Source organism: Schistosoma mansoni, assembly GCF_000237925.1.
Source record: "Schistosoma mansoni, WGS project CABG00000000 data, chromosome 1 unplaced supercontig 0010, strain Puerto Rico, whole genome shotgun sequence".
NCBI lineage: Eukaryota > Metazoa > Platyhelminthes > Trematoda > Strigeidida > Schistosomatidae > Schistosoma > Schistosoma mansoni.
Window position 1 is genome coordinate 2,071,571 of NW_017385987.1, and position 26,713 is coordinate 2,098,283.

At 34.7% G+C, this 26,713-nt stretch overlaps 2 protein-coding genes across 2 annotated transcripts; both read left to right on the top strand.

Annotated features, from left to right (window-relative positions):
• Positions 1 to 1,120: 1,120 nt before the first annotated feature.
• Smp_132660 (guanine-nucleotide-exchange-factor, putative) lies at positions 1,121 to 25,913 on the top strand (the record flags this gene model as incomplete). The annotated part of the gene is made up of 9 exons (XM_018791988.1): positions 1,121 to 1,255; positions 1,287 to 1,502; positions 11,307 to 11,787; positions 13,723 to 13,871; positions 15,587 to 15,675; positions 16,465 to 16,582; positions 18,031 to 18,327; positions 21,832 to 21,998; positions 25,883 to 25,913. The coding sequence occupies 9 exons, from the start codon at positions 1,121 to 1,123 to the stop codon at positions 25,911 to 25,913; spliced, it is 1,683 nt and encodes a 560-aa protein (XP_018644893.1).
• On the top strand, positions 10,528 to 11,037 carry Smp_101100 (hypothetical protein; the record flags this gene model as incomplete). Its single annotated transcript, XM_018791989.1, has 1 exon — positions 10,528 to 11,037. The coding sequence occupies one exon, from the start codon at positions 10,528 to 10,530 to the stop codon at positions 11,035 to 11,037; it is 510 nt and encodes a 169-aa protein (XP_018644894.1).
• Positions 25,914 to 26,713: the final 800 nt, after the last annotated feature.

The following is a 26,713-nucleotide window of genomic DNA, read 5'->3' on the forward strand; positions in this document are numbered from 1 at the left end:
CATGCAAAAGCTAAGGGAAAGATCAGTCAGTTCATAAACTAGCGTTATTATCACTGACAGTGGTCTTCATATTCGACAATGCATCGAAGAGCATATTGAATGAAAATATGAAGCAATTGATAGACTTGTTACTTTTTTAATTTCGGGTGTTTAAATAGTAACTCATTTGCGTATAATTGTATATTATCACACTACAAAATCTTAATATGATATAGAAAAGTGTTATTTGTGGTCTAATAAACCGATTGATTATAAATACCGCTTTTCAAAATCATGAAGATCAAATCATAAGGAATCTGCTCAAGGAAATTCATCAATGGCTTGATTAAGAGTCTATCTTTATCTGACTACTAAGTGTGATGACATACCTCGACCCCATAATTGAAGTTACCGCTTTAAGCACCAATGTTAATTCAGTCTGTCTTTTTAGTCTTCCTGTGAAGAAATGATTCTTCATAAAGTATGTTGCATTTCCATCAAGTCTATACTTTTTCGAGTTCCCATGAGGCTACAATTACCTTACCTGAGAGCTGTAGTTATTTATTAATAGACTATCATTAGAAACAATAACAAGGAGAAAAGTATGTGGCACATCTCAGTCTCTGTACCTAGGATACGACAATCCACCTTCTCACCACCTTTGATGAATCAAAAAGTAATGAGAACACCACCAGTGTATCTAAATAACTAGGTATGCCATCAAGACACCAATACCATAATTGTCACTTGTCAGTAGCTGGAAAGAAGAGCCTAGAACAGCGGTTTTCGAAGATCTGTGATCAGCCACCTATGTCCCAAAATAGCATGAGGCTTAAGTAAGCAATCCTCTCTAAGCTATGTTTGGCAATTTTAGTAGTATATTGAGGGAATTGACGCGCGTTCATGATGCTTCTTGCAGACGCTTAATTGTTTTGGAGCGATGAACTTACAAACGGAGTTTTGGATATATCTCATGTCTTTTACGGGTACTTTTTGTTCACATGATAGCTTTATTTCTTTTCTCCCATTTAACTCGTTCTCATAAATTTAACTTCAGTTCTAGCTGAGTTAAGGGAAAGTTCAAGTTAATTTTGTCAACATTCTAAAAAACGTCCGTTACTTTTTGTTATAAATCCTGCCGATGAAAACTTCATTCTCCTTACGCACAAATAATTCAAATGCCGAGGTCAAACTTCTACAATCAAAACATAACCTAGTACACGAACTCGTAACTTCTGAAATTAAATACATAAGTTACCTGAAGAAAGTTCTGAAGGTAACTTCATATTGTTTATCTAGTCTTTTAGTACTTTGCAAGGCCCTTAATTGACCGCAGATACTTGCCGGACGATATGCACTCTGAAATTTTTGGACGTCTCGTGCCCATATTAAGTGTCAATGAAACTCTCCTTGAGTCTGTTTTAACTGTTGGAGTCGAGAAAGCATTTCTCAAGATTTCTCCTTGCCTGAAATTATATGCAGATTATGCTAGCCGCTATCAAACAAACGTCGTGTTTATGGAGGTGAGTTGTAGTTCCTTAGATTGCTCTATCTAAGACCTTGGTCATATGTAGACGCGTCCGTAGATAGATTCGTTAATTTCACACCCACCAAAAGTCAACCGGACCAAAATTTATGTAGATCGATTTCTTAACGATATGGTTTTCTTCTTGATTAGACCATCATATTTTTCTTGTTTGGTAATGTATCACTCAGATGAAATGTCCTATCAGCACTCTAAGGGAAGTAATTATACAGATTCTAACCCCGATCCTAGGCAAACACAATTATCTAGAATGTGACTAAATTGGTAATTGAGCATTTCATGGGACCCAATACACTATACCTTCACTAGTTAGTTGACTACAGATAGGTCTAGTAACAGAAATTTCTGTTAAAACACACTTCAAAACGTAAAACTCTTCAAACACCACACACAATTTTCATGACCGGAGCAAACTTTAGCTCAAAGTTAACAAGCTGAACAAAACGGCTGAAGTATCTAATCTCTTGTTCAGTCTGCTTGGATATATTATCATTTATTATTTTTCTATCTGTATTATTACTGTTATTAGCAAGGTCAAGTAGTCTGAATCAAAATAAGACCTCCTCTAAGCTCCAAACTGGTTAGATATTAATATTTGCTTCTACTTAGAAGTTCGCAAAACATGATATTTTCCTCTAACTCTGTGTGTGTTTCTAGTTTATCCCTGACCTATCATTTTTGCTACTGCAATACATAGTTGGCCGAAACATAGCATACTAAAGGTAACTTCTCTCTAAATGCACTGTTTCACTATTGGCATAAAGAACTACACAACTGAAATCTTACGTCTGAAATACGTGGTTTGTCTAATACATAAGCGAACTGTGACATTAAGATTTTCGGTGGAGCATTAGAAAAACTCATGAATTTCGTGGAAAGTTGGGGGAGTTTATAAAAATATAGTTTTCCAAAAAAGGCAATGGAGTTTTTCAGCGTGAGCTGTGAGGACTACATGTTCGATACAAGGTTAGGATGACCCTATGTCCGTATTGATAAAAACACTGAACGTCCACCGATCTCTTTCGCTTTCTTATCGTTGACTCCCTGTTAGCATGGTTTCTAATGACCTAAATTAGGAAAAATCGTCTGTGTTTGAGATTGTGCAAAAGAATGAAACAGTGAGGCAGCTAAAAGGCCTGTCTTGCACAACATTTCAGGAATGTTGTGAACAAAGGAATCAATGCTGACAGAGATGGAAAGTACTTTGAGAGACTAAGATTGATGTGCCCTTAAACTTTGTAAAATAAAGTCCTTGTGACCTCTGCTGAAGTATTTGATGGACTGAAGATTCCAAGCTCAAATGCAACCTGGCAATAACAAGTTGAGCAAAAAAATATTTCTTTTCTAATGGTTCTTCATCAGGGCGCTACGCTAATACATAGGTTTTGCAGTTAAGAATGAAATCAGCAGCAAGTAAGTGGTGGTTTGTTAGTTTAACAATGTCTTCTCTAAAACGGTAGTCAGAATCTCAACATCTAGAGACTAGATTGTATAATCTTTTGATTACACAATTGGTTACGTAAGAATGGAAGCTGAGTAAGTTAGAAAGTTATGTCGGTCCTCCATGACTATCTGGTTAGGTCCTGGAGATGATGCTACACCATGACTTAAAACATCACTGGACATAGCCCAGAATAAAAGCCAGTGGCGGTCTTGTCGTGGTTTTCTTTTAGTTTTTAAAAGTGAGATGAAATTATTTGACTGAAAAAAACTGGTTATATTTCTCTTAGCTGCTCCCGTTATTTTTCGCCCTCGTTCACGTATTTTCATTCATTTGTTTTCTCTTTTTATTATGATCACCTTCTCCCTTCTATCTTGGCACAATCTTGTTTTCTTATTCTGTGATGCATTATTACTCTGTTCCCCTTCTGTAATTAATATTTATGCGTTTAAGTAATAAAATAATAAATGCAAAATTTAGAGATTAAATATGCATGTTTTGTGTTGTCTGGAAAATTAACCAAACGGGTGTAAAAAAATTAGGTATTCAGATTACTAAGATAAATAGATCATGTAAAATGAAGTTAAAAATTTAAATTGAATGGAACTGAAAGTTTTTGGAAGTATAGTAACTAAATCAAAGAAAGCCATGGTAAACTAAGAGGCCGAACAAACTTTCTTGTAAATAAGGGATCTGGGAAGGAGATGCTACCATAGTTTTTTTCTTTTTTGAGGGTAACTGCTTGGTGAATTCTGTTCTTACTTACTTACATACTTACTTACTTACGCCTGTTACTCCCAATGGAGCATAGGCCGTCGACCAGCTTACTCCAACCCACTCTGTCCTGAACCTTCTTTTCTAGTTCTATCCAGTTCTTGTTCATTCCTCTCATGTCTGTCTCTATTTCTCGGCGTAATGTGTTCTTTGGTCTTCCTCTTCTCCTTTGACCTTCAGGATTCCACGTGAGGGCTTGTCTTGTGACGCAATTAGGTGATTTCCTCAAGGTGTGCCCAATCCACTTCCACCGCTTCTTCCTCATTTCTTCCTCTGCTGGAATCTGGTTTGTTGTCTCCCACAGTAACTTGTTGCTGATAGTGTCTGGCCATCTGATCCGAAGTATCTTGCGTAGACAGCTGTTAATAAACACTTGTATCTTCTGGATAATGGCTTTCGTAGTTCTCCACGTCTCCGCCCCATACAGTAGAACTGTCTTCACATTTGTATTGAAAATTCTGACCTTGGCGTTAGTTGACAATTGTTTTGAGCTCCAGATGTTTTTCAGTTGTAGTTATGCTGCTCTTGTTTTGCCGATCCGCGCCCTCACATCTGCATCCGATCCACCGTGTTCATCAATGATGCTGCCCAGATATGTAAAGGTTTCCACATCTTCCAAAGCTTCTCCGTCAAGTGTAATTGGATTGGTGCATATTGTATTGTATCGGAGAGTCTTGCTTTTCTCTTTGTTTATATTGAGACCTACTGCTGCTGAGGCTGCGGCTACACTGGTTGTTTTCTCCTGCATTTGTTGTTGCGTTTGTGATAGAAGAGTCAGATCACCCGCGAAGTCTAAATCGTCAACCTGCCTCCTGCCTGTCCACTGTATTCCGTGATTTCCTCCAGATGTTGACGTCTTCATGATCCAGTCGATCACCAGAAGAAAGAGAAAGGGTGAGAGTAAGCAACCTTGCCTAACACCGGTCTTTACTTCAAACGATTCGGTGAGTTGTCCTCCGTGGACGATTTGGCAGTTTATTCCATCATATGAGTTCCGTATGATATTGACTATCTTCTCAGACACGCCGTAGTGTCGAAGAAGGCTCCATAGTGTCGTCCTGTCCACGCTATCAAATGCCTTCTCGTAGTCGATGAAGTTGATGTACAGTGATGAATTCCATTCGATTGATTGTTCCATAATGATACGTAGAGTTGCGATTTGATCTGTGCACGATCTATCTTTACGAAATCCAGCTTGTTGATCTCGAAGTTGGGCGTCCACGGAATCCTTCATCCTGTTTAACAATACTCTATTGAAGACTTTTCCTGGTATTGAGAGAAGTGTGATGCCCCTGTAGTTGTCGCACTTGCTCAGATCGCCTTTCTTTGGTATCTTGATTAGAAGTCCTTCTTTCCAGTCTATTGGTACTTGTCCTTCATCCCAAATCTTACTGAAGAGGATGTGGAGTATCTTGGCAGTTGCTGTTACATTTGCTTTCAGTGCCTCTGCCGGGATGTTGTCTGATCCCGCTGCTTTGCCGCTCTTGATTTGTCTAATGGCCATGCTGATCTCCTCAATTGTTGGTGCGCCAACATCGATTGGGAGGTCTGTGGGTGCTGCTTCGATGTTGGGTGGGTTCAGTGGAGCTGGTCGATTCAAGAGTTCTTTGAAGTGTTCTACCCACCTGTTTCGTTGTTCTTCAATGTCGGTGATTACTTTGCCTTGCTTGCCTTTCACTGGTCTTTCTGGCTTACGGTAATTTCCAGCAAGTTTCTTTTTGTATCATACAGTTGTCTAATGTTTCCTTCTCTTGCAGCCTTTTCCGCTGTCATCGCTAAATCTTCCACATATTTACGTTTGTCGGTTCTGATGCTCCTCTTCACGTGCTTGTTTGCCTCTGTGTATTCGGCTTGTGCCTTGGCTTTTTCTGTTCTTGTTCGGCTGATATTGATTGCTGCCATCTTCTTCTTCCTCCTTTCTTCAATTTTATCCAGTGTACCAACAGTGATCCATTCCTTGTGATGGTGCTTCTTTTGGCCGAGAAACTCTTGACATGTTGAAACGATTGCCTCCTCGATACCTTTCCAGTTGCTCTCCATGGTAGTCCCCTCTCCATTGAGTAGATCATGAAAGGCCTGGAACCTGTTGCTGAGGGCTATGTTGAATTTGTTGAGTTTGTCAGCATCTCGAAGAAAGGCAGTATTAAACTTTTGTGATGTTGCCTGCGCCGTTGTCCAGTGCTTCTTGAGTTTTAGTTTCATCTTGGCGACCAGCAAATGATGATCGGATGCTATATCAGCTCCTCTCCTTGTTCTCACATCCTCCATCGTCCTCCTGAACTTTTTGTTGATGCAGATATGGTCGATTTGATTCTGTGTAGTGTGATCCGGTGAAATCCAAGTGGCTTTGTGTATGTTTTTGTGTGGGAATATGGTGCCACCTATGACCAGTTTATTGAAGGCACATAGGTTTGCGAATCTCTCACCATTTTCGTTCCTTTCTCCCAGTCCATGTCGTCCCATTACGTCTTTTTTCTGGTTAGCGTTTTTTTAGCGAGTTGATTTTCTACGGGATGGGGTCGCTAACCCCATGCCCAACCCTCCTCCTTTACCCGGGCTTGGGACCGGCAGTAACCCCCAGAGGAGTTACAGGCGGAGTTGAATTCTGTTCAGTGTTTCTAATAAATCCTACCCTTCATCTTGTTTTTAGGACATCAAAAGCACCATCCATATAGTGATAATAAAACTTTAACTCACCACAGTCCTCAAAGCTCAAATTTCTGATTTCGGAAAAGAAAGAGTCTTTGTTATGACCTAGTAGTGACACCACTATATTGTCTTTAGAGCTCCCTATTACACAGAAAATGCGTTTTCAGCGTACATTTTACTATCAGTTCTTGCAAGGAAGAAGTGGGGATACTGAGTTCCACTAGCTGATTTCGAGGCTCACTATATGTGAAATCAACTGTTTCCGTTGAAGAAACGTTCGTGAAACATTCAGTGATATCATAAATCTATTATTCACCCCCAAATTTCTAGTTTCATCAATAGATTTAAAACTATCTTTTACGTTATGCTGTGAGACGTCTCTGTTCAGTAGCTTAAGAGGTTCTACTGTCCATCTTTCTGCCACAGAGGCGTGGATTTACCAAACCAAGGACTTGACCAAGTAGTAATCCAGATTTATATACTTTTGGATAGATATAATGCCTTTGTGTCACGGTACCACTGAGTTTGAGTGTTACATAAAAGTCCTGAAAGATTGCACCTGTTTGTTTCGGGATATTTAGTGAATAAGTCACTTGACATAGTCTCTTTTGTTGGGTCATTCTTCGAGGATATTGTACTTATCTTTTCTACATACGTTGCTCTCTCTATGAAGATTATTCCTGGCTCGTTGTAAGGTTGATTGACTGCTGGATTTTAATTTTTCTTCAGTTTAAGTGATGATTCTTAGTGTCTTTTGGTCAACACCTTTTCTATTCTGTGCTGGCAGTTTAGATATTAATATCCACAATCTACTAAACTGGAGTTAAGTCCTTCCACATCCCCGTAAATAAGGGGTATTAGGCCTCCTATTTGTGGGTAGATGTTTTAAACCTGAACTTGCAAACAACACTGTGACCATAACAAAATTCGAAACCAGGAGACGATACTTTTTAATAGTCACATAAGGATAAATACTTGAAAATCCGCGGACATTTCGACATAGACTTATTGGGAATCTAATTTTTGGGATCCAATTTTCTAAGCTTTGAACTAATTGAGTACGCTTCCTTTCTTTTCTTACGTCCATTACTTGAGTCACTTACTATCGAAATTGTTGCTTCAAGTGGTCAGGGAGTCTCTCAACTCCATATGATCTCTTAGGAAAATCTTTCGTCAGCTGCTTAATACACTGATTTTGTAATACGAATGACATAGGTTCATATAAGTTCTTTCCTATTCCGCATATTGCAGTAAATCGTGATTGCTAGCTATAATATAGAAAATTTGATGAAAGAAACTTCACATTATAAGACTAAACAAGAAAAAGACTTAGTCTGAAATTTCTCCTTAAAGAATGGAGATAGCTAAGGTGTATGCCTCTGCTAAAATGTGCAGATTGAATTATTTATTTTATCTGAATACATAAGCATTAGTACAAGGGGGCACAAAATACATATTCACCACACAATAACAATGAGACCAGTAGCAGTTATCATTAATTTTTGTGAGGGCTGTGATACTACCCGACTGCCTAAACCAAAGCAGAATATGAATGTCCAGAATATGAGTGTCCATAAAATCACACATTAACAAACGTAATTATAAATCGATTGTGGAAAGTCAATAGGTGAGCTGAGTTAACCCTTTATCAAAGTTTTATTTTTGTAAAAGTTTCAATTTATTCGAAATATATTCATATGGAAACTTTTATTATTTTTTCGGAGTGCATATACAGTGTTTTTTTCTTTCACCTATTTACCTACAACATATGGACTCGAAAAAGTGTATAAACCATAGTATTCATAGTGGGCGAATGTTCTTTTGTACTTCCTTTACTTATTGTTATTCTCCTGAAGTCGTTTGGTTGACGCTTTGGTACGAATCATAGCTCTTAAAAAATTCTCATTTGCTATTTGAATTATTTTGTGACATTTACAAACAATCAATTTACGGAATACAATCGGGTTAGCAGAAAAAAGTCACTTTTATGCTGTTTGTATTTTGATTAATTAATGGTGTCCGTACATGTTAAATTAAGTGTTATTTTGGTATTTTAGACTTGTAATGCATTCATACCAGGACTAGTAGAGTTTATAAATAGACAAGAAAGTTTACCAGATGTTAATTTACAGCTTTCAGCACTCCTCATAATGCCCATACAGCGCATTCCTCGGTATGTCTCTGTATTATTAAATCTTTGGTTTTATTATGTATGATTAATGTAGAAACATGCTTGTTGAGTATAGATTTTCATATGTACTAATGCCTTGCCTCAGACAGTCAGTCACAACGTAGAACTTCTTACTTACGTACATCAGTTCGAGTTGCCATACCACATTAGCACAGATGCAGTTGTCGATTCAAATCCCATAGTGGTAGAAGTAGTAAGAGTATAAGCAGTAATCGGAAAGATTAAGGTTTGAAGATGCTATTCAAGGAGTATAATCCAATGAAATGAATTTGGGAAGAGAAAAAATGGAGACATGAAGAATTCAGAAGATTAGAATTTGGGGGAACACAAAGAGTGGATGAACCTTCCCCATTGCATACAATTTTCAGCCATGTCATTCAAGATCTCTAACCATCGGTTGTTATCATCTCGCGGATCCCAACCAGGTAGTCTACATCTACCAACATGGCCGAGTCCACTTGTTAGTGACTTCATGGATTTGTGCCACGTTTTGGTCTGGCCGCCCCTAGCCTTCTTCCAACCTACTCCTACACCATAAAACATTGCACGTCGGGGCAGTCGGTGGTTAGGCATACGTAACACGTGTCCCAGCCATCTCAACTGATGAAGTTTTGCTACTTCATCAATCGATTTGCCATCTTTACCTAGCATCCGTTTACTAACAACTGCATTACTTACTCGGTGGTTCCAGGATATACGAGCAATGCTTCGAAGACACCTATGATCGAAAACTAGTAGCCTACGAATATCCTCTGATCTTACCGGCCATGTTTCACTGCCTTTAAGTAGGACGGAACAAACTGCTGCACAGTAAACCCGTCCTTTTGTTGCTAGACGGATATCTCGCCTGCGCCATAAATGACGCAAGTTGGCGAAAGCTAGACGAGCCTTCTGTATCCGTGCTGAGATTTTGTCACACACCAGACTAAAATGGCTGATGAGACTCCCAAAATAAATGAAGCGGTCAACACGCTCAACTACTTCACTCCCTATCATTAGTTCAGGTGTCGATGCAACCCAATCTTGAAGTAAAATTTTGCATTTCGTGGGGGAAAACCGTATCCCGAACATGCTTGCATTGTTGCTTATAGCGGTCAGAAGACTGCATTTTGTCAGCGTCTTCACCAAATAGAAGTATGTCATCGGCGTATTCTAAGTCAACAAGTGAGTCTCCCGGTATAAATTCAACTCCTGGAGATTTAGATGATGGAAGTTTTATCTCTAAAAGCATGTTAACGACAAAGTTCAGTAAGAATGGAGAAAGTGGACAGCCCTGATGAACAACACTTGAGGTAATCAATTCTGACGACAGTTCGCCGTAGGCTCTAACTCGACCAGTTGTGTTCGAGTAGAGAGCCTTTATGAGGTTAATGTGCTTCTTTGGCAAACACTGCCACAGAACCTCGCGATCAATGGAGTCAAATGCCGCTTTAAAGTCGAGAAATACTACTATTGTGGGACGTCTGACTGATCGCATCAATTTTTTAAAAGAAGGATTTTATATACATTGACGTCATTCGAAAGAACTATTAGAAATAGTTTTGGATATTTTTTGATTCCCGAAATGTGCTATCTTTGAAGGCTAAAAGTGATATACTTGACCCACCTGTCAGCAAATTACCGCTACACTTTTGTGTCATAGTCAAATTATCGAAAATATAATATTATTGTATTGTTGCTCCGCTCACAAACTATGTTTCCTGTGGTCTGTGGTTCAACGTTTACGCACATGTATGTGTTTAATATTTTTACCTGTACCAGGATTTGTGTGGTCTAGTTCTTAGTACGCAAACATGTTTATGGTCTCACAGATAGGTTATTAATTATTTTGTACGTGCTGTTGAATAGAAGGACTATGCCTTCAGTGAAATTACTTTTATGTTTCTGCAATGTCGATGAATGTACTCGAAAAATTGACGAACCTCTATTTTTTGTAGGTATTCTTTAATGCTTCAAGAACTTGTTGTCATTTGCCTTCAACTGGACGGTTTAAGCAATTCAGAAGCAAATAAATGTGCCATTAGTATTAACGACGCTGCTCGTCAACATTTTATGATACCAGAATATGCTGCCACTCTTATTTTAAAACTATGGGATAATCATCAACAAGTGCATTACTCTTCGGAATCTCATGATTCAACCTTTTCAGATCTGAAACGTTATATTTATAGAATGTCTGCTTCCACAATTATTCTAATAGCAGGTTTTGCTAGTGTGGTAGCGACAGCAACATTTTTAAATGAACAGATTAGAATCAGTGAACAAGCTAACAAAGCCGCTTTATTACAATCAAAACTTTTTGGCAAATGGTCGCACAACCTCATTCTAGTACCTGGGCGTAAACTATTGAAGTATGGATTGGTGAAAAAGGTAAGTACTTCAAAGTTCTACGATGTTAAATTCTTGAAGTCACATAGTCATTCGGTAACTTCATACCATCTAAGCAGGAATCTTTGACTTTCTATATTTTTTTTGAAATCTTAGTTTCCGGATTTGTATCACTCTTCATTGATATCTTTAAACGAAAGTCGGTTTAGGCTTTACCTATGAGTATTAAATGTTTAAGCTGCGTACAACGTCATATATATCATTCTTGATTTATCTTTTTGGCAATTTGTACAAAAAACTTAAACACGTAATTCATCTCTCAAATCAATCCTTTTCTATGTCGATAACCTAACTTATTTACTTTGTTCAATATTTAATCATAGCTTTTTTCATTCCAGGTGAATTCTCTTGATGGACTTGCAGAAACTCGTTTACTAGTGATTATGTCTGATATACTGATATGTGCTAAGCCACGAACCCAGACGGAGTTGGAATCCATTTTCAGCAAGAAAAAGTGTGTTTATAGCCGAAAATATCCTAATCCTTTTACACAGTTTTACGGAAGAAAAGTGTCGTCAGAATGTACAAAGCATATTCGAAGGTCGAATGACACGAACCCATTGGTTCACGTTCCTAAATTCTCTAAATCAATCTCACAAAGTTCTAATTTTCAAACTTTTAACGATTCAACTGATTTTTTAACAGATAATAAAGTTTGTTTTTCATGTGTTGCTGTCTATCCTCTTCATCACTGTCATGTTCAAATCCATTTTAAACCACATACTACGTTTCTGCAACCGATTCCTGAGTCTCCTGAATGTCAACCGAATCAAAACAATTCAGTGTTTATTTCTCCAGTTTCTATCGGAGGATTTAGTCGTGAGTATTATTCTCTTTGTTAATTACAATGCTCGTAGCTTGATTTGTTCGTTTGTGTAGTGTTGTATATTGTCATCAAACTTTAACATCTAAAAATATCTGAATTATTCAGTTTTTTATCAGTTTTCTTAAGTATACGAATTTATCTGTCATCAGTCTATTTGCTGAGCTATTTTGTGATTTGATACAAAACTTTTAAAAATAATATGGGGTTTTTAACAGGCTTTTGCAAAACAAATTGTTAAATGTAGTTGTAATGTCAAATCGGAACAAACATGTGTGAATTCTAAACAATTTTAATATATTTATAATTTTCTGCTTATTGCATAGTAAACTTCACTTTTATATCATTATTATATTATTTTATATACCATACCTTTTTTATTTTCATTTCTGTCATTTGATGCTTAGATTACAATAAGAGAAAATATATTTCCGACTTCGGGTATAAACTACGTTAGGACGTTTTCGTTCTCATTAGCTAAGCCAACATGAATTCGATAGCACCCGTTTATCAGATAATGTCTGTTTATTTTACTTTAGAACAATTGTGTTTCTTAAGTGAAAAAGGCGTAGTCATTAGAATTATGAGAATGAAAATGTTCAGTCTATAATCAATAAAATGTTTTAGCTTTCAGAGTTTTTTCTGAAGGCGGTTTTAAGTTATCGTTTAAATGTTATTTATCTCCATCCATACCACTAATGGTGAACCTGAAGGTAGTTCATTTACATACAAGTTACACCTTCCGACGGCTTTTATTATTTATTATTTATTTGAACACATAAACATTGGCACAAGGAGGCACAAAATACATATTCACCACGCAATAACAATGAGACCAGTAGTAGTTATCGTTAATTTGTGTGAGGGCTATGATACTACCTGAGTGCCTAAACAGGAGCAGGTGGTTTTCTTAGAGTTTATTTATTTTATTTATTTAAACACACAAATATTGGTACAAAAAGCACCAGATAAATATGTGCCTCACAAATCTCATTTGATTTGTGTGAGTGCTGTGATACTGTCCAGGTGCTCAAACTAGAACAGGTGGTTTTCTTAGGAAGCCACACCCGGAGCCTTTGACCTGAAGGTCTAGTCCACAAGGCAGTGGAGCATCGTGAGGAGATGCAGTCCCATGGTAGCCGGTGGCCAAATAATTGGTTCATACGCCATTTGTTCCCTCAGGATACTGGAGCCCATGTGCGCCATTGGTTTGGAATCAGGGTTTTCCAACTCCCCTAGGTGGACCCTCCGTATCCACCAACCCGGTTAAAGCGTCGGACATTCGCTTTTCGTCCTCTCAATTTCGTAAACAACACCCCCGCCACGAGAAGGTTGTGAGTAGTAATTCCCTGACAGTGGTTATTTACGCGTGGCCATGTGAGAGCATTTCGAGAGGAGGAGCGGACTCTCCCCTCCCTCGTCTGTACCAGGGGATTTGGGGGTTTTTGGAGAATGTATACCGTTAGAGTTAATAAGGTTTACTTCCATATACTTAGTAAATAATAAATTAACCTTAGATGGATGTAAAATTTTGATTGTCATGGTGTGACCTTGATTTCTATCTTTTTCTTTATAGTACAAATTATTGAGAGTCTAGGGTTACCAATTTAAGTGACTTTAAAGTTACTCACATCTTGTGTCCAAAACTTGCGTACACTAATGTTTGGTTTAACATTAGGGAATGAATGTGTTATGTGGTTGCAACTTTAAATGCCTTATGACTTACAAAAGTTCTGAACGATTATTGATCAACAAACTCTTTACTACCTGGTGGGGAGTTGAATAGCAGCCCACTTTGGGCCCTTCGTAGTCTTGAGATATACCAATTAAAAAATAGACAATGCAATAACCAGCTTATTATAACGTATTCTTTATAATTGAATTAACCAATGAGTCAACAATGGTTATGTTGTATTTGGATTTCTTTTCAGGTCACACTGCATCAACACCATTGGTATTCGATGAATATGCTTATGAATCAACATCTGTTGTAAGATTGAAATCGGATTCATTTATTACTTTCAATGAAGACGACTGCACAATGAAACACCCTGAACCCTTGAAAGAATACAATTTCACTGTATGTCTTACTTACCATTTAAATAACTTGTCTTTGTTATTTTTGTGCATGATAATCATGTAATATACATTCAGCATAAAATTAGGTAATAAGATGGCATTATTAGTGTGTCCGATCAACGGCTAAAAGTTTCATCGATATATATCTGTTTTTGTAGTCAAGGAAGATCATTGATCCTCACCTAAAAAGTGTACTTTTATAGGGTTTACTAGGATCTATATTCCAGTGTGTACTAATTTTTACAAACTGTCAATAATCGAAGTGTTTGTATTACCAAACAATTGGTAGTAGTAATGACAATGTTTAGGGATACCATAAATAAATGATTTTTATACTTAGCCTATTATATTGTATTAATATCCTTCAAAGTTAAATCTTTCGATTGATCTTATTCTTCAAATGGTCGTGGTTCCGGGTCAAATAAAATAAGTATTCAGCAAGCATATTGTCTCCCACGATTTTAACTGTCTTATTCATCTATTTTAATTAGTTAACCGTTTTTATACAGCCGCATATTGGTGAACTTCATATCCTATATTTTTAAAGCAGTTTACAGCATGTTTCTCAGTACGAATGTACAGAATAAATAAATGATTTCGTCGAAAAGAAAATTTTCTTCGCTGAATCCTCTTTATTTTTGTTCAGTAACACAATGGGTTAATTAAATTTTCAATAGGTGTTTCTCAGACTATAGAAATCAGTATATTTTAATACGGACAACACAGTTACATGTATGGTTTCTTGTCGTATATTTTCACAACAAAAGTGCTATTTTTAAAACCACTTTATAAATTAAAGATTTCATTTTCTCTGGTACATTCACCTGTTTTACAGTAATCCACATTTATTTATTGTGTCTAGTGTTGTTGCTTTCAATACCGAGGAGCATCATCCTTAAATAAGTAATGTCGATAAAATAGATCGATTCGTAAGTTCTCGGTAGTTTAATGATTATAGTTTATTTTGTTGCCGAGATTACCCCGTATCAAAGGAAACTTGCGTATGCACATGTAAGGAAATAGATCGGCTATTTAGTTAAATTTGGTTCATACTTATTATAAATATTTGTGAAAATGCACAGCGAGCATTGGGGTTTTAGGTTGAAATCAATTCATCTCATCTCTTGTACTCTGAACCGTACACATAGACTCCAAATTGTACTAACACATTAAATATTATTCAAATGTAGCTTAGTGTGCAATATGCGTAAGATTATCAAGTTCACGAACGAAAAATAATTATAATAACCCTCTATATTTTCAAGTTCACTTTATAGAAGAATGGAATAAAAACGGGAAAAAAATGACAAAATCAAGTACAAGGAACATGTGCAAAGTGCTATGATTACAGTTGAAAAAATCACAAAATCGATAATAATTACCAAGAAACTATAGTAAGGTAATCACACTAATGGTGAAAATAATAATCCCTGGAGATTATATCAACATAGAAAGTAATGATAATAATTTTTATTAGGGGATTAAATGACTTTATGCATATCGTATAGGAAATTACATTTGTGAAACATTTTATGTATTTATAAAAGTCAGTGGGAGATTTGGAGCTCACCAAATGAAATGAATTGACTTAGTCCCATGATTTTTTTGTTTTGCAAAAGTCCAAGCATAATATATAGGACTTAAATATTCTTTCACAGCTGTTATATTTTTACTGAGACCAGTTATTATTGATGTACGAATATTTTTGTCTTCTAGGTACATTGTCGTGACGCTAACTTTACTATCGTGAATGGAAATTTAAATGAAGCAGAAGATTGGATATCTAGTTTGGAGACAGCCATTCAGTAAGTGTTCCATACATTCTGTGGAGCGGTATTTTTACTTTGTCGTATATTCTTAGCAGTCACAATTATGTAACCACAGTATTCTCAGACTGAGTGTATTTATTTGATGTGGTTTTTACAGTTATACAGTATTGATGTTGTTGCACATAAAATTTACATAAATGCAAAAGAAATTTCTTCAAACTTTCAATAGTTAATTATTTTAAAACAAAAGAAACATTGCACGAGCAAGTGGTTATCAGGACTCAGTATCTAAGTGGACAACGCGATGGCGTTTGAAGCGGACGGTACTGGGTTTGAGTCCCAGAGTGAACATCAACTCTGATATGCAGGTACATCCAGCGGACGAGTCCCAAATAGCACAAAATATACGTCCTGAATTCCACTGCTAGCTACTATCCATCTTTGATTATAAAGCTTGTGACTTCAGGCCTTATCGAGGCAGTCCGCACAGTATGCACATATACCAATAAGAGACTGACCAATTGCAGTCCTAAATAACAATGGGAAGATACAAGTAAACAACACCAAGTGAATTTAAAAGAAACATATTAGCCTACTTATGATGACTTAAATGAAGTATCCGATTTATTAACATTTAACATAATCAACCCAAAGTACTTCCACATTTTAAATTTATTCATCTAGTAGAATATATTTGTTATTACTTACTTCATTTAAGTATCATTCTGTTTAGAATGTTCCATTTCTTTGTGACTAGGTCATTTACCTAATAGATTTATGTGTTAGTTTATACTTAAACATTTTCAAAACCTGTTTCTTTTTCAGAGCTGTTAAAACAGCACGAAAAAGCCTTCGTAAAGAAAGCAGTGCGAAGTGGCCAATGCGTGCTTCAGATTTTATTCAATTTGAACAATGGCTGGAACAGAAACGAATAATAGAAGAGGTGATAATCCTTCAGTTGATATAGTTTCATATAATGAGAACAACTGGTTGAACAAAATATCGTGAACTTATTGCGTTTTATTGCTCTTCCCATATTCCCCCACACGTCTAAGTTAGTATACAGTATATCATGGAAACTATCATAACTTAGCTTTTTGGAACCAGATTGTTATTTAACAAATCATAACACATTTATGTGGGTGACATAATCAACATACTGAATTAGACAAAAAAACTAGTCAAAAGCTCACACAAACAACATAAACCGGCAACATGACTCCAATCAATCATATGCATTGACACAAGAAAATAGGCCAAATGTTATCTACAAAACAAAGTGCTCCTATTGTGAGAAACACTACATCGAAATAGGTGGACAACCCCTTCATCTTCATCTGCATTAAATCAACTAGCTGTCATACGCCAACATTTATCGCTCATGCCAATACACGTAGATAATTTTATATATATTGAATGTTCGTTATAGTGTGAAATATTTAAAGAAAGTACTGAAACCACGTTTTATAGTAGTGGTTGACGACCATCAAAAAAGTGATTTTTTAGCTGGATAATGAGTCAATGAAAGTGTTTCGTATCTTTTCAGAAGTTTGCTATACTTCCATTGTTAGGTTATTAACTAATTGAATTAGGTGAAGACCAGGTAATATGTACTTTAGATATTTATGAGATAAGATTACTTGTACGATAAAGAAAACCCTGTTTCGGCCATATAATGACTTAATGTTAAAGCCTAGTATTATAGGCTAGAATTTCACTCCATCCGCTAGACTTCAAAAACGTCAATTACTCTTTTTCTTTCTTGATTAATATACCTTAAAGAATGATGTATAAACATCTATTCGGTTATTGAATTGCATCGCTATCAATATATACAGATTTAAGACTCCTTGTTATAAATAAAACAATAATTTGTGGAAAGTTATATACATTTTGTATGAATTTACACAATGCTATTGGCTAACCTCATGGAATATATAGATTGAAAGCTTGTGTGAAAAATTATTTAAAAATTTGTTCTGATTAAAATTAAATCAAAATTCCATTTATGTTTTATTCAAATGTTACGCTTTATGGTTCTAATAGAAATGAAGCTTAATAAAAGAATGAAGCCAGTCCTACACTAAATGGTTTTATTTGTTTTAATTCTGGAGCGATTTCTTGAGCTTTATCAGACTGTGTTGAAAATTTGGCTAAATAACTCTAAACATGTCTATATGGAAACACTAACATTAGATAATCTATTCGAATCATCACTATCTGCAGGCTATTTGACTATTTTTGTTGATAGTTCAATGTGATTTCATACTTAACTGACGACACATCATAGAGTACGTTTGTGCAGTTTCAAAAGAGCTTTCATTAAACACTATTTGTAACCTTTTATCAGTACAAACAGTAAATATTATTCACTTGATCTATTACCAATAGACAATGAAGTCTTCTGGAATCTTTCAAAGGATGGGAATGGAGGAGTTGACTATTGGTAATCCCCTTTCACCAATAAATTTTCTTGAGTCATCTAGAATGGAACAAAAGCTTGAAGAATATCGTAGACGTAAATCGATCGGTTGTGATACCGAGAAAAGCAATCGGCTTTCTTATATATTTCATGAGTCTGGTTGTCTTGAACTTAATCCCAAAAAATCAAAACGTGATAAACAGTGTGGACTGTTTTGTCATTCGTTTATGTCTAAATTTAAAGAAAATAAATTCGTTGATGCCTCAGTAAGTTGATACTAAATCGAAGAACAGTCAAAGTTGTTGTTTTTACATTTTAATATGATAACTAGTTCTTATCATGTTATATAAATATATTTTATACATTTTATTAAAAAATGCCTTGTTAAGAGGGATATGATCAAGACACGTGAGATAAATTAACTGAAATAAAACCCATGCTGATTTATCATTGTGGTTGAGTCTAAATTTTTATAATTTTTGACGACATTGTGTTACAATTCTCTAATCCTATTCGTTCACAATGTACACTTTTTAACTTCTGCCAAACCTGGAATTTCGAGTTAGAGAGTGAAAAGTAAACAAGATGATATAATTGCTAAAAAAACAAAAAGCTGTGTATGCAACTATTATATATATATATATAATACTCAGGTGTTTTAGATGAGAATATGTGCGTAGTGACATAGGCCAGATAAATAATCCACTCACATACACTAAGCCTTTCCACACCTACACTTCCCTTTCAATAGTCTATCTGATGTTGCAACTGTATATGACCTGTCTGAGATCTCTCGATATATCAGTAGGTTTTACAAATCTCTGCAAGTCAGATAATTTAAGCCAACTGAAACACATTACTGCTTTATTAGGTTAGTCAACTGTAAAGTTACATTTTCAGTCATTTTTTCCTAAATTTTGAACCATTTATCCTTATCTCAAACGGTTAGTTGTTTTGGTAAGAAACCGTAACTTTCTGTTCATTTGAATATTAAAGAAGAACAAATATCTTGGTTGGACATTACTATCGGTTTCATCGTTACAAAAATTGAGAAACGCTATTAATATGTTGTTTTCTCATGTAGTAATCTATTTTTAAGTCCATATTACTTATGACATATATTTCGATACTGAAGTAATAAGCATCCACGTATTTCTTTATCATATACCCATAGACTTGCTACTTTAATTGTCCCAAGAAAACCCGAATGTAAGTGCTATTGATTTTAAGAAGGGAAGGATGGGTATTTTCCTAGGTTCTCCTACAATGCAAAACAAATTCTAGATAATATTTATAATTTTCATCAAGTGACATTTAACTATCATCGATTCTGATTCCCCGAGGTTTAAATCATACAGTAAAGCGAAATTCATTAAGGTAAATCGTTTATTGAAATTAGAAATGCCTTTTTCTTGAACAAAAGTGTCTATCATCAACAGTTATTCAGTTTGGTTTAATTAAATATGAAAATAATTCTTCAGAAGAATAAAATTACTCGTTAGTGTTTTAGATAGTTCACCTTGTGTATTTTAGGTTGAAGTTATTGAGAGCAAACTTTGAACTAAATTATTTACCACCATTTTGTAATGATAATCATAATTGGGAAAAATTGTGTTTAAGAAAAACATATGGTTCATGTAAACAATATACTAATAGTCCTATGATGGATTTAGAAGAGAGGCATCTATATACAAATGAAATGAAAGAGGTCATTATCTCGTAAAATACTAAGCATATAATAATATTTTAGGCTAAATATGTTGTTATCAACTCGATATTTCTTTAGAGCATATCATTCATAGTAGGCGAGCGGATTTGAATTTATTAACTAAGCTGAGGAAGAGATCCTTGATTATGAGATTGAATTTCGTATCCAAAATTATTACTGAATTTTTAATGAGACTATATTTCCTACAAGTAATATATAAGCCACTTTAACTGGTTTACAGTTATATCATCTCAAATGTTCTCAACCATTGATCAAGGAAATCTAGACCTCTACTTTGAAATCCTCAATCACTGACACTAGTTAATCCATGTTTTACTTCAATCTAGGTCACTCATCCGATATGCTGAAGTAGGCCTTAACTAGGTGGGCGCAAGAAATTTCTCAGTCATATCAATTAGTTTAAATTCTGGCCTTTCAATGGTTTTGCGACCCTTACCTCGTAACTAATGCTTAGCGTCATTGTAGTTCCATGTACATTAAAGGTTTATCATTTTGATGAAGAAAACTTCATGTTTCCCTTACACTGGTTATAGTTAGAGTTTTAGTTTCTACATCCAATTAGTTAAAAACAGAATATATTTTGAATTATTATCATTATTATTGGTGGTTTTATTCAATATTATATTTTAGAATTCTCAGAAAAAGGTATTTCAACAAGTTTCTCTTCTAAAAAAGAAAAAAAGAGAATGAAATTGATAACTGCATACATATACACATAAGTTAAGTAGATAAACTACCTCTAATTAAATGGAAGGTTTTTTAAAAGATATTTGAATCTGCACAACATTTTGATTAGAAACGTGTTTAAGAATACAATATGTTGACTAGGTTAGCTCTAACAACCTGTTCATCACATACTATATTTGCTAGATAAGGTATTGTAGAGCTTTTATATCTTCACTCGCATACATGAATTCTAATGTACTTGGATCTCGTTCTACCGGAAAATATACAAGGAGAAAGGTATAAATGAAGTGGATGGTTAGCATCCGATATGACAACACCTTTCAGAAGTTTGAAAGATCCTAGATGTTTATCCACAACTATATTAATAATGACCTTAAAAGATTCACTACACACCCTGCTAACTACCTTCAGCACTCTCCACAATACAGCAGTCTTTTTTCACAATCCCGGGAAAGAATAATGGAGAACAGTAAAGGATTATGGGTAATATGCAAGAATTAACATATTGTAAAAGTTAATGTCGAGTAATGGAAAAAGCATGCAGCCTCTTCATACAGTAAGTCATAAGGCAAACTTTCTTCGTGGGAAGACCAAGAGAGCTCAGAGGAAAAACTTACATCAGGATGAATAACCTTCGAGAACGTTTTCATTAAAAAATGTCCAATGGTACTATCTTTATGGGATTCCGACAAGGTGTTTTGGTGCTGTTTATGTCTTAGGCTAAATTTAAAAGTTTGACATACAGATGGATTAAGTGTGAGACCATTAACAACAGACCATCCAATACAAGACAAGAACTCACTCATTTCAAGGAATTGTAAAGAGGTAGAAATCGGCATACGAACAGTGAGATCGTCCGCATATTTAACAAAAGTATTTTCTCTGTAAGATAGTAGATCATGAAGAAAAAGTGATAAAAAAGAAAGCAAAGAACAATTTGTGACACATGATGAGTCAGTAGAGACACTGAACACTTTCCTTCAAACACAGCGTACTGTTCTCTTCCAGAGAGGCATGAACATTATCAGTTAGTTATCTAGTTGTCAGTGTTGACGATGACTAACTTATTAAGTAGAAGTTGTCTAGGAATAGAGTCAAAGGCAGAAGTATAGTCCAGAAAAGCTCATCGAACATACTTCTTACCCTTTTCCAAGCTGAACACTATATCATGATGCACAACAATAGAAGCATCTAAGGTGCTTCTTTTTATGAATGTCAAATTCATTACGTTCAGGTTTTCATGTTAGTTAACTCTATGTTTGAAGGTTTTCCGTAACTCCATTGTAATATTAGTCTGTTTTCATTTGGTTGTAAAAAATATTTCAGCATATCCTGTTCTTAAAATGACTTCTAGGTACTTGATTATTCAAACAATCCTGTTCGTTTGTTATCCATAACAAGTATTCCTGATAGGCTCACATCAAGTTTCATTCCGTTCAATACAGGAAATCATTCGTACAGCAGTGATCGTTGTTACCATTCGAAAGATACTCATAGTACTTCATTTCCATCTCAATTAACGTAAGTTTACATAATTTTCTTTCCTACACTTGAAACAAATGTTGGTCGTAATAATATATTTCTCAGTATTTTATGAATACGAAACCATACAGCAAACAATTAATTTGCAAAATAACAACCAATTGTCTCAATCTTCGTGTTCCTATTCTTATTCAGGGTTTGTTTTATGAAGTAATAATGATCACTCATGTTTAACTTGATTGTCCGTGGGCGGCAACCAAACCTCTTGTTGAAAGTCACTACAAAATTTGAAATATTCAAAATATCTAATCGAAATAATGCATTATCATTTCGTTACAATCTCATTTAAAAAAACTTAAAGAAGTGTTTGTTGTGTAGTTTAAATCACGAACTGATATTAACCAGACCATCATTAAAAACTTGAAAACACTGAACTGTCGTTTCGTTCTAGTAAAAACTCTTCAACAATGCCCATTCACGACTCATTCACAACGAATTGAACCTAGGACTTTCGATCTCTTGCGTGAATGCTTAATCTCTAGACCACCGGACCGGCTTCCAGAAGTGGAGTTCTAGAGCGAAACCGTGATCAGTCGAGTTCAATCGTATTGGATGTTAGACAGTTACCCACTTCAAGCAATGGATTAGGGTTGCGCAATATCCTTAATTGATTGAAGTTAGACATATACATCATTGGATGCTAGCTTAATAGTCTACATGTTAAGTGTTAGTACGTGATATCAAAGGTCCTAGGTTTGTTTCGCTGTAGTGGAGTCGTGAATGAGCACGGCTGAGGAGTCTTATACTACGACGAAAGGACCGTTCAGTTTTTTCAATTTTTTAGTGGTGGTTTGGCTAATATCAGTTCTTGACTCAGACTATGAAAACTCCACCAATCCCCTATATATTTAAAATGTTTATTAGTTTGGTCGAGTTTAACATGTGGTTCAGCCATCATTCTAATTGTTATACTGTTTAGGTTAAGATCTTAGTTCCTGTATATATATCAAGTTCAACTTAATTCAGTACTGAATATCACTGGATTAAAATGGTTTGGACATTATGAAACAAACAAATGAAATACACTGATAAGAATTCATTATATTCTGTAGGTTTTTGTAGTTGTTTACACCCGTAATCGGACTAATCAAACGTATTGACCGAATTGAAAGATAACATATTGCACAGTTAATTTACTTGAAATGACAGGTTATCAGTGAGCTTAAATGTAGATAAGACTATTAAAACAAATGAACTAGAAAGGATAAAAGTGTGCAAAAGCAGAAATGAATTAGAACGAAAAAAATTAGTGAAATTTGTTATATAACAATCGTGATAATTCACGTTAGTAGAAGTCATCCAATGAACTCAAGATTATTTTGGACATTGATGAGGTTAAAAAGCATATCCAAAAATGCATAAAAACGACTTACGATCAAAAACACAAATTACTACGATTGTGATAAATTGACAAGGACTATCAAATTGAATGGATTGACGAGTTAGTTAATTATATGATTTATTTTCATCTTTCTTAAACTTATACGTTTTATAATAGCTGCTAGAATCTATTTAAACATACTTTAATTAATTATATTTAGATTATAGCAAATAAAAATTATTTTACTATCATTTACTTGAAATATACCTAATATCATTCGCTATCGCGTTACATGAAGAACAGTTTTAACAATATATTTTAATCATAATTGAATTCATCTGATAGCAACAGTAGGAAATATAAACAGTTAACACAAATATATCATTAATTTAGTTATAGTAAATAGATCAATTTGGAAATGTTTGATGACCATTGTCTCTGAAAAACGGAGTAAAATTAGTGATTTTGTCACCACAGGTGCATGTGAATTCAACTCTAGATAATTCTAAGAACTTACATGTACCTGTGCTGGCAAGTATATGGGAAGGATAGAAAGAAAGTTTTCTAATAGATTTTCTATACATATACCTACGAACCTACGCCTTAAAGGGAGTTAAATCTTCACGACTGTAATCGCTAAACATTTTTGAATGATAAACATAAAGTGAATATAACTATTACATTCAAAGTAACCAGAAGACAAGAAACAATTTTACTCATATTTGTAGAGGTAATAGCTATCAAGCATTTCCGATCTGACCTATTTATACAGGAGGAAATTGTGATTAACTTTTCTGTAATAGCGACAATATGTTAACCAAATTAATTGACTTATGAATTTAATTATTAAATTACTAAAATCTCCACGAAACCCCCTTCTGATAATAGTCATCATGTGCTCACAAGTGACTGGCTTCAGGAGTTATTTCCTGGAGTCCTAATGAGAAGCTGTCACCATTGGAGTTCAACTGGGTCTGTTATGTGATAGTAACACCTCCGGATGCTGGATCAGTGGCCTGGAGGTTAAGCGTCCGCGCGCGAGACCGACAGGTCCTGTGTTTGAATCTCACGTGTGGGATAGTAGATGAGCACTGCTGAGTCCCATACTAAGACGTAACAACCGTTCAGTGTTTTCAGGTTTTTCATGGTGGTCTAGCTTTAATTGACTCATAAATACAACCACTAAGTAACCTTTATCAATTTTTCAGTCTCTTTTTCATCGATTTCTATGTTACATAATTTTGTTAGCGTCTACATACTAACTTGATCTAGTTTATAATCACACTGGTTGATTATGCAACCATTTGCTTATTTAATTGCCATTTAAATATTTCAACAAGCTCGAAGTTCAAGTATTATAACCTTCCTATTACATAATCATGTTTGTTCATGCATCCTCACGGAATTAATGCTTACAAATTTTATATATATATGAACGATTGTACAGCTTGATGATGAATTCGTTGAAAAAAGATCCCTTCGCTGAACCTCGTGTTTTTTAATGTAAATAATCTCTTATCTTCATCATGATTACCTGTAACTATAATATCATCTGTTCCACTCTGAGTTATTACCGTCCAACAATATAAATACCAAACAGTCTTAACTACTTTTTTATTTGTACATTCTGTATACTGTTCCTCGTGTTATTACGATCTATCACGGTTTCTTTTTAATATTCTTCTGAACTTCACCAACTTAAATACATTGAACATTTGTTTATAATCATATCAATAACTTTAATTTTAGGCTGTTTGCAACTGATGTGATGTTGTGAAATAGAATGAATTAATTTTATTTCGCAAACTTATTTGTTGTCAGAGAGACAAGTTGAAGGAAGAAATATTTTATTACAGTCAGTTCTTCATCAAGGTTCCACTAACATATATTTTTTATAGGTGAGTAGAGAGACGATACCAATTAGATGGTTGTTAGTCAGTTCAACAAAATAATAACCACATAGTTACATAACGTACGGAAATTGAAAATGGAGATTAAAACTAAAGTGAATTATCATAATCAGTTAATTATTACAAACAGTCACATAATTAAAATTGGATTTAAATATAAACGGTTTTTGTTATATTTGAAATTAATGATAAGTAATTAGTTGGACGGGTGCTGTGAAACTTAGACAATATGATTAATAAAGAGGTTACGTAAGATTAGAATTAGAAATTACAATGTTAACGAAATCGAAGTTCGGGAAGTTTTAAGTGAAGGAAAAGAAAGGTTTCGAAACATGTAATGGTATTTAAGTAGAAGGCCAGGGTAGATTCAAAAGCTGTATAAACTTTTTCTGTGTACAAAGGTCAAGTTTCTTTTTATGTGTATTCTTATGACTTCTGTTATATGTTAAAGTCGAATTCTAAAACCATAGGGTAAATCCGGTAAGATTTTATAAATATTTGAAACGCTGAAGTTTTATCTTGGCGGTGACCGGCATCGACTAGATGCGCCAACAACTAGACAATTTATTTAAATTATAAATTCTGTATGATATTATTTTCTAATAACAGTTATTCTTATTTTATTTATACAGCCAATCTCGTAGTGGATGTTTGTGCATGTGAAATGCCTGCAAACAGACTTTTGTGCTGTAAGTAACTTTTCATCATTTCTTTTTGTCGATGAATTGTTCTTTTGAAAACTAAGACCATTTTTAAAATGTTTTAATTTCATCTTTTATTGTTGTGGAGTTTTAATGAAATTTATTTTACATTATGTTTCTTTCAATTCATCAGATATCATCAATAACAATAACGTCTGCAAATTATTTTATTCATTCAGTAAAATATTTCCTTTAGTTAAGGTAATTTTCATGCATCTATGTGAACTGGTTCTGTTTACTTTAAGCTTTTTAGTCTTATCAAAAGTTTCTTCCCATTGGTAGTACTTTCATGCTATCTATGGTACTACTGCCTTCAACATTCGATATTCCAACTTCCAATTAAATAATTTTTTCGCTAAGTTACCATACATGAGAAATGAGTAAATTGCAACATTATAGGAAGAAAAAATAATAAACAGTGAATGTTTCAAGGACTTGTATAATTATTTGTTTATGTTGTGTAATTTCATGCTATTATAACGTAGTGAAAAATAAAAATGATAATAAAAGATAATTGAGGACAAGTACACGGAAATTCAAAATGTACATTATCGCAGAATAATAAATTATTATAGCAACCCTACCTACAATTAATTTTGCTTACTGGTAATTTTGTCAAGCCCTTTTATTAACTTACTTAACAGACAATGTTATTCGGATAGTAACAATTCGTCTATTTTTTGTATTATTTTGATCACCATCATGTCTGTATAAAACGTGTATGCTTGGTCACATGTGACAGCCTACGCACATATCCCTAAC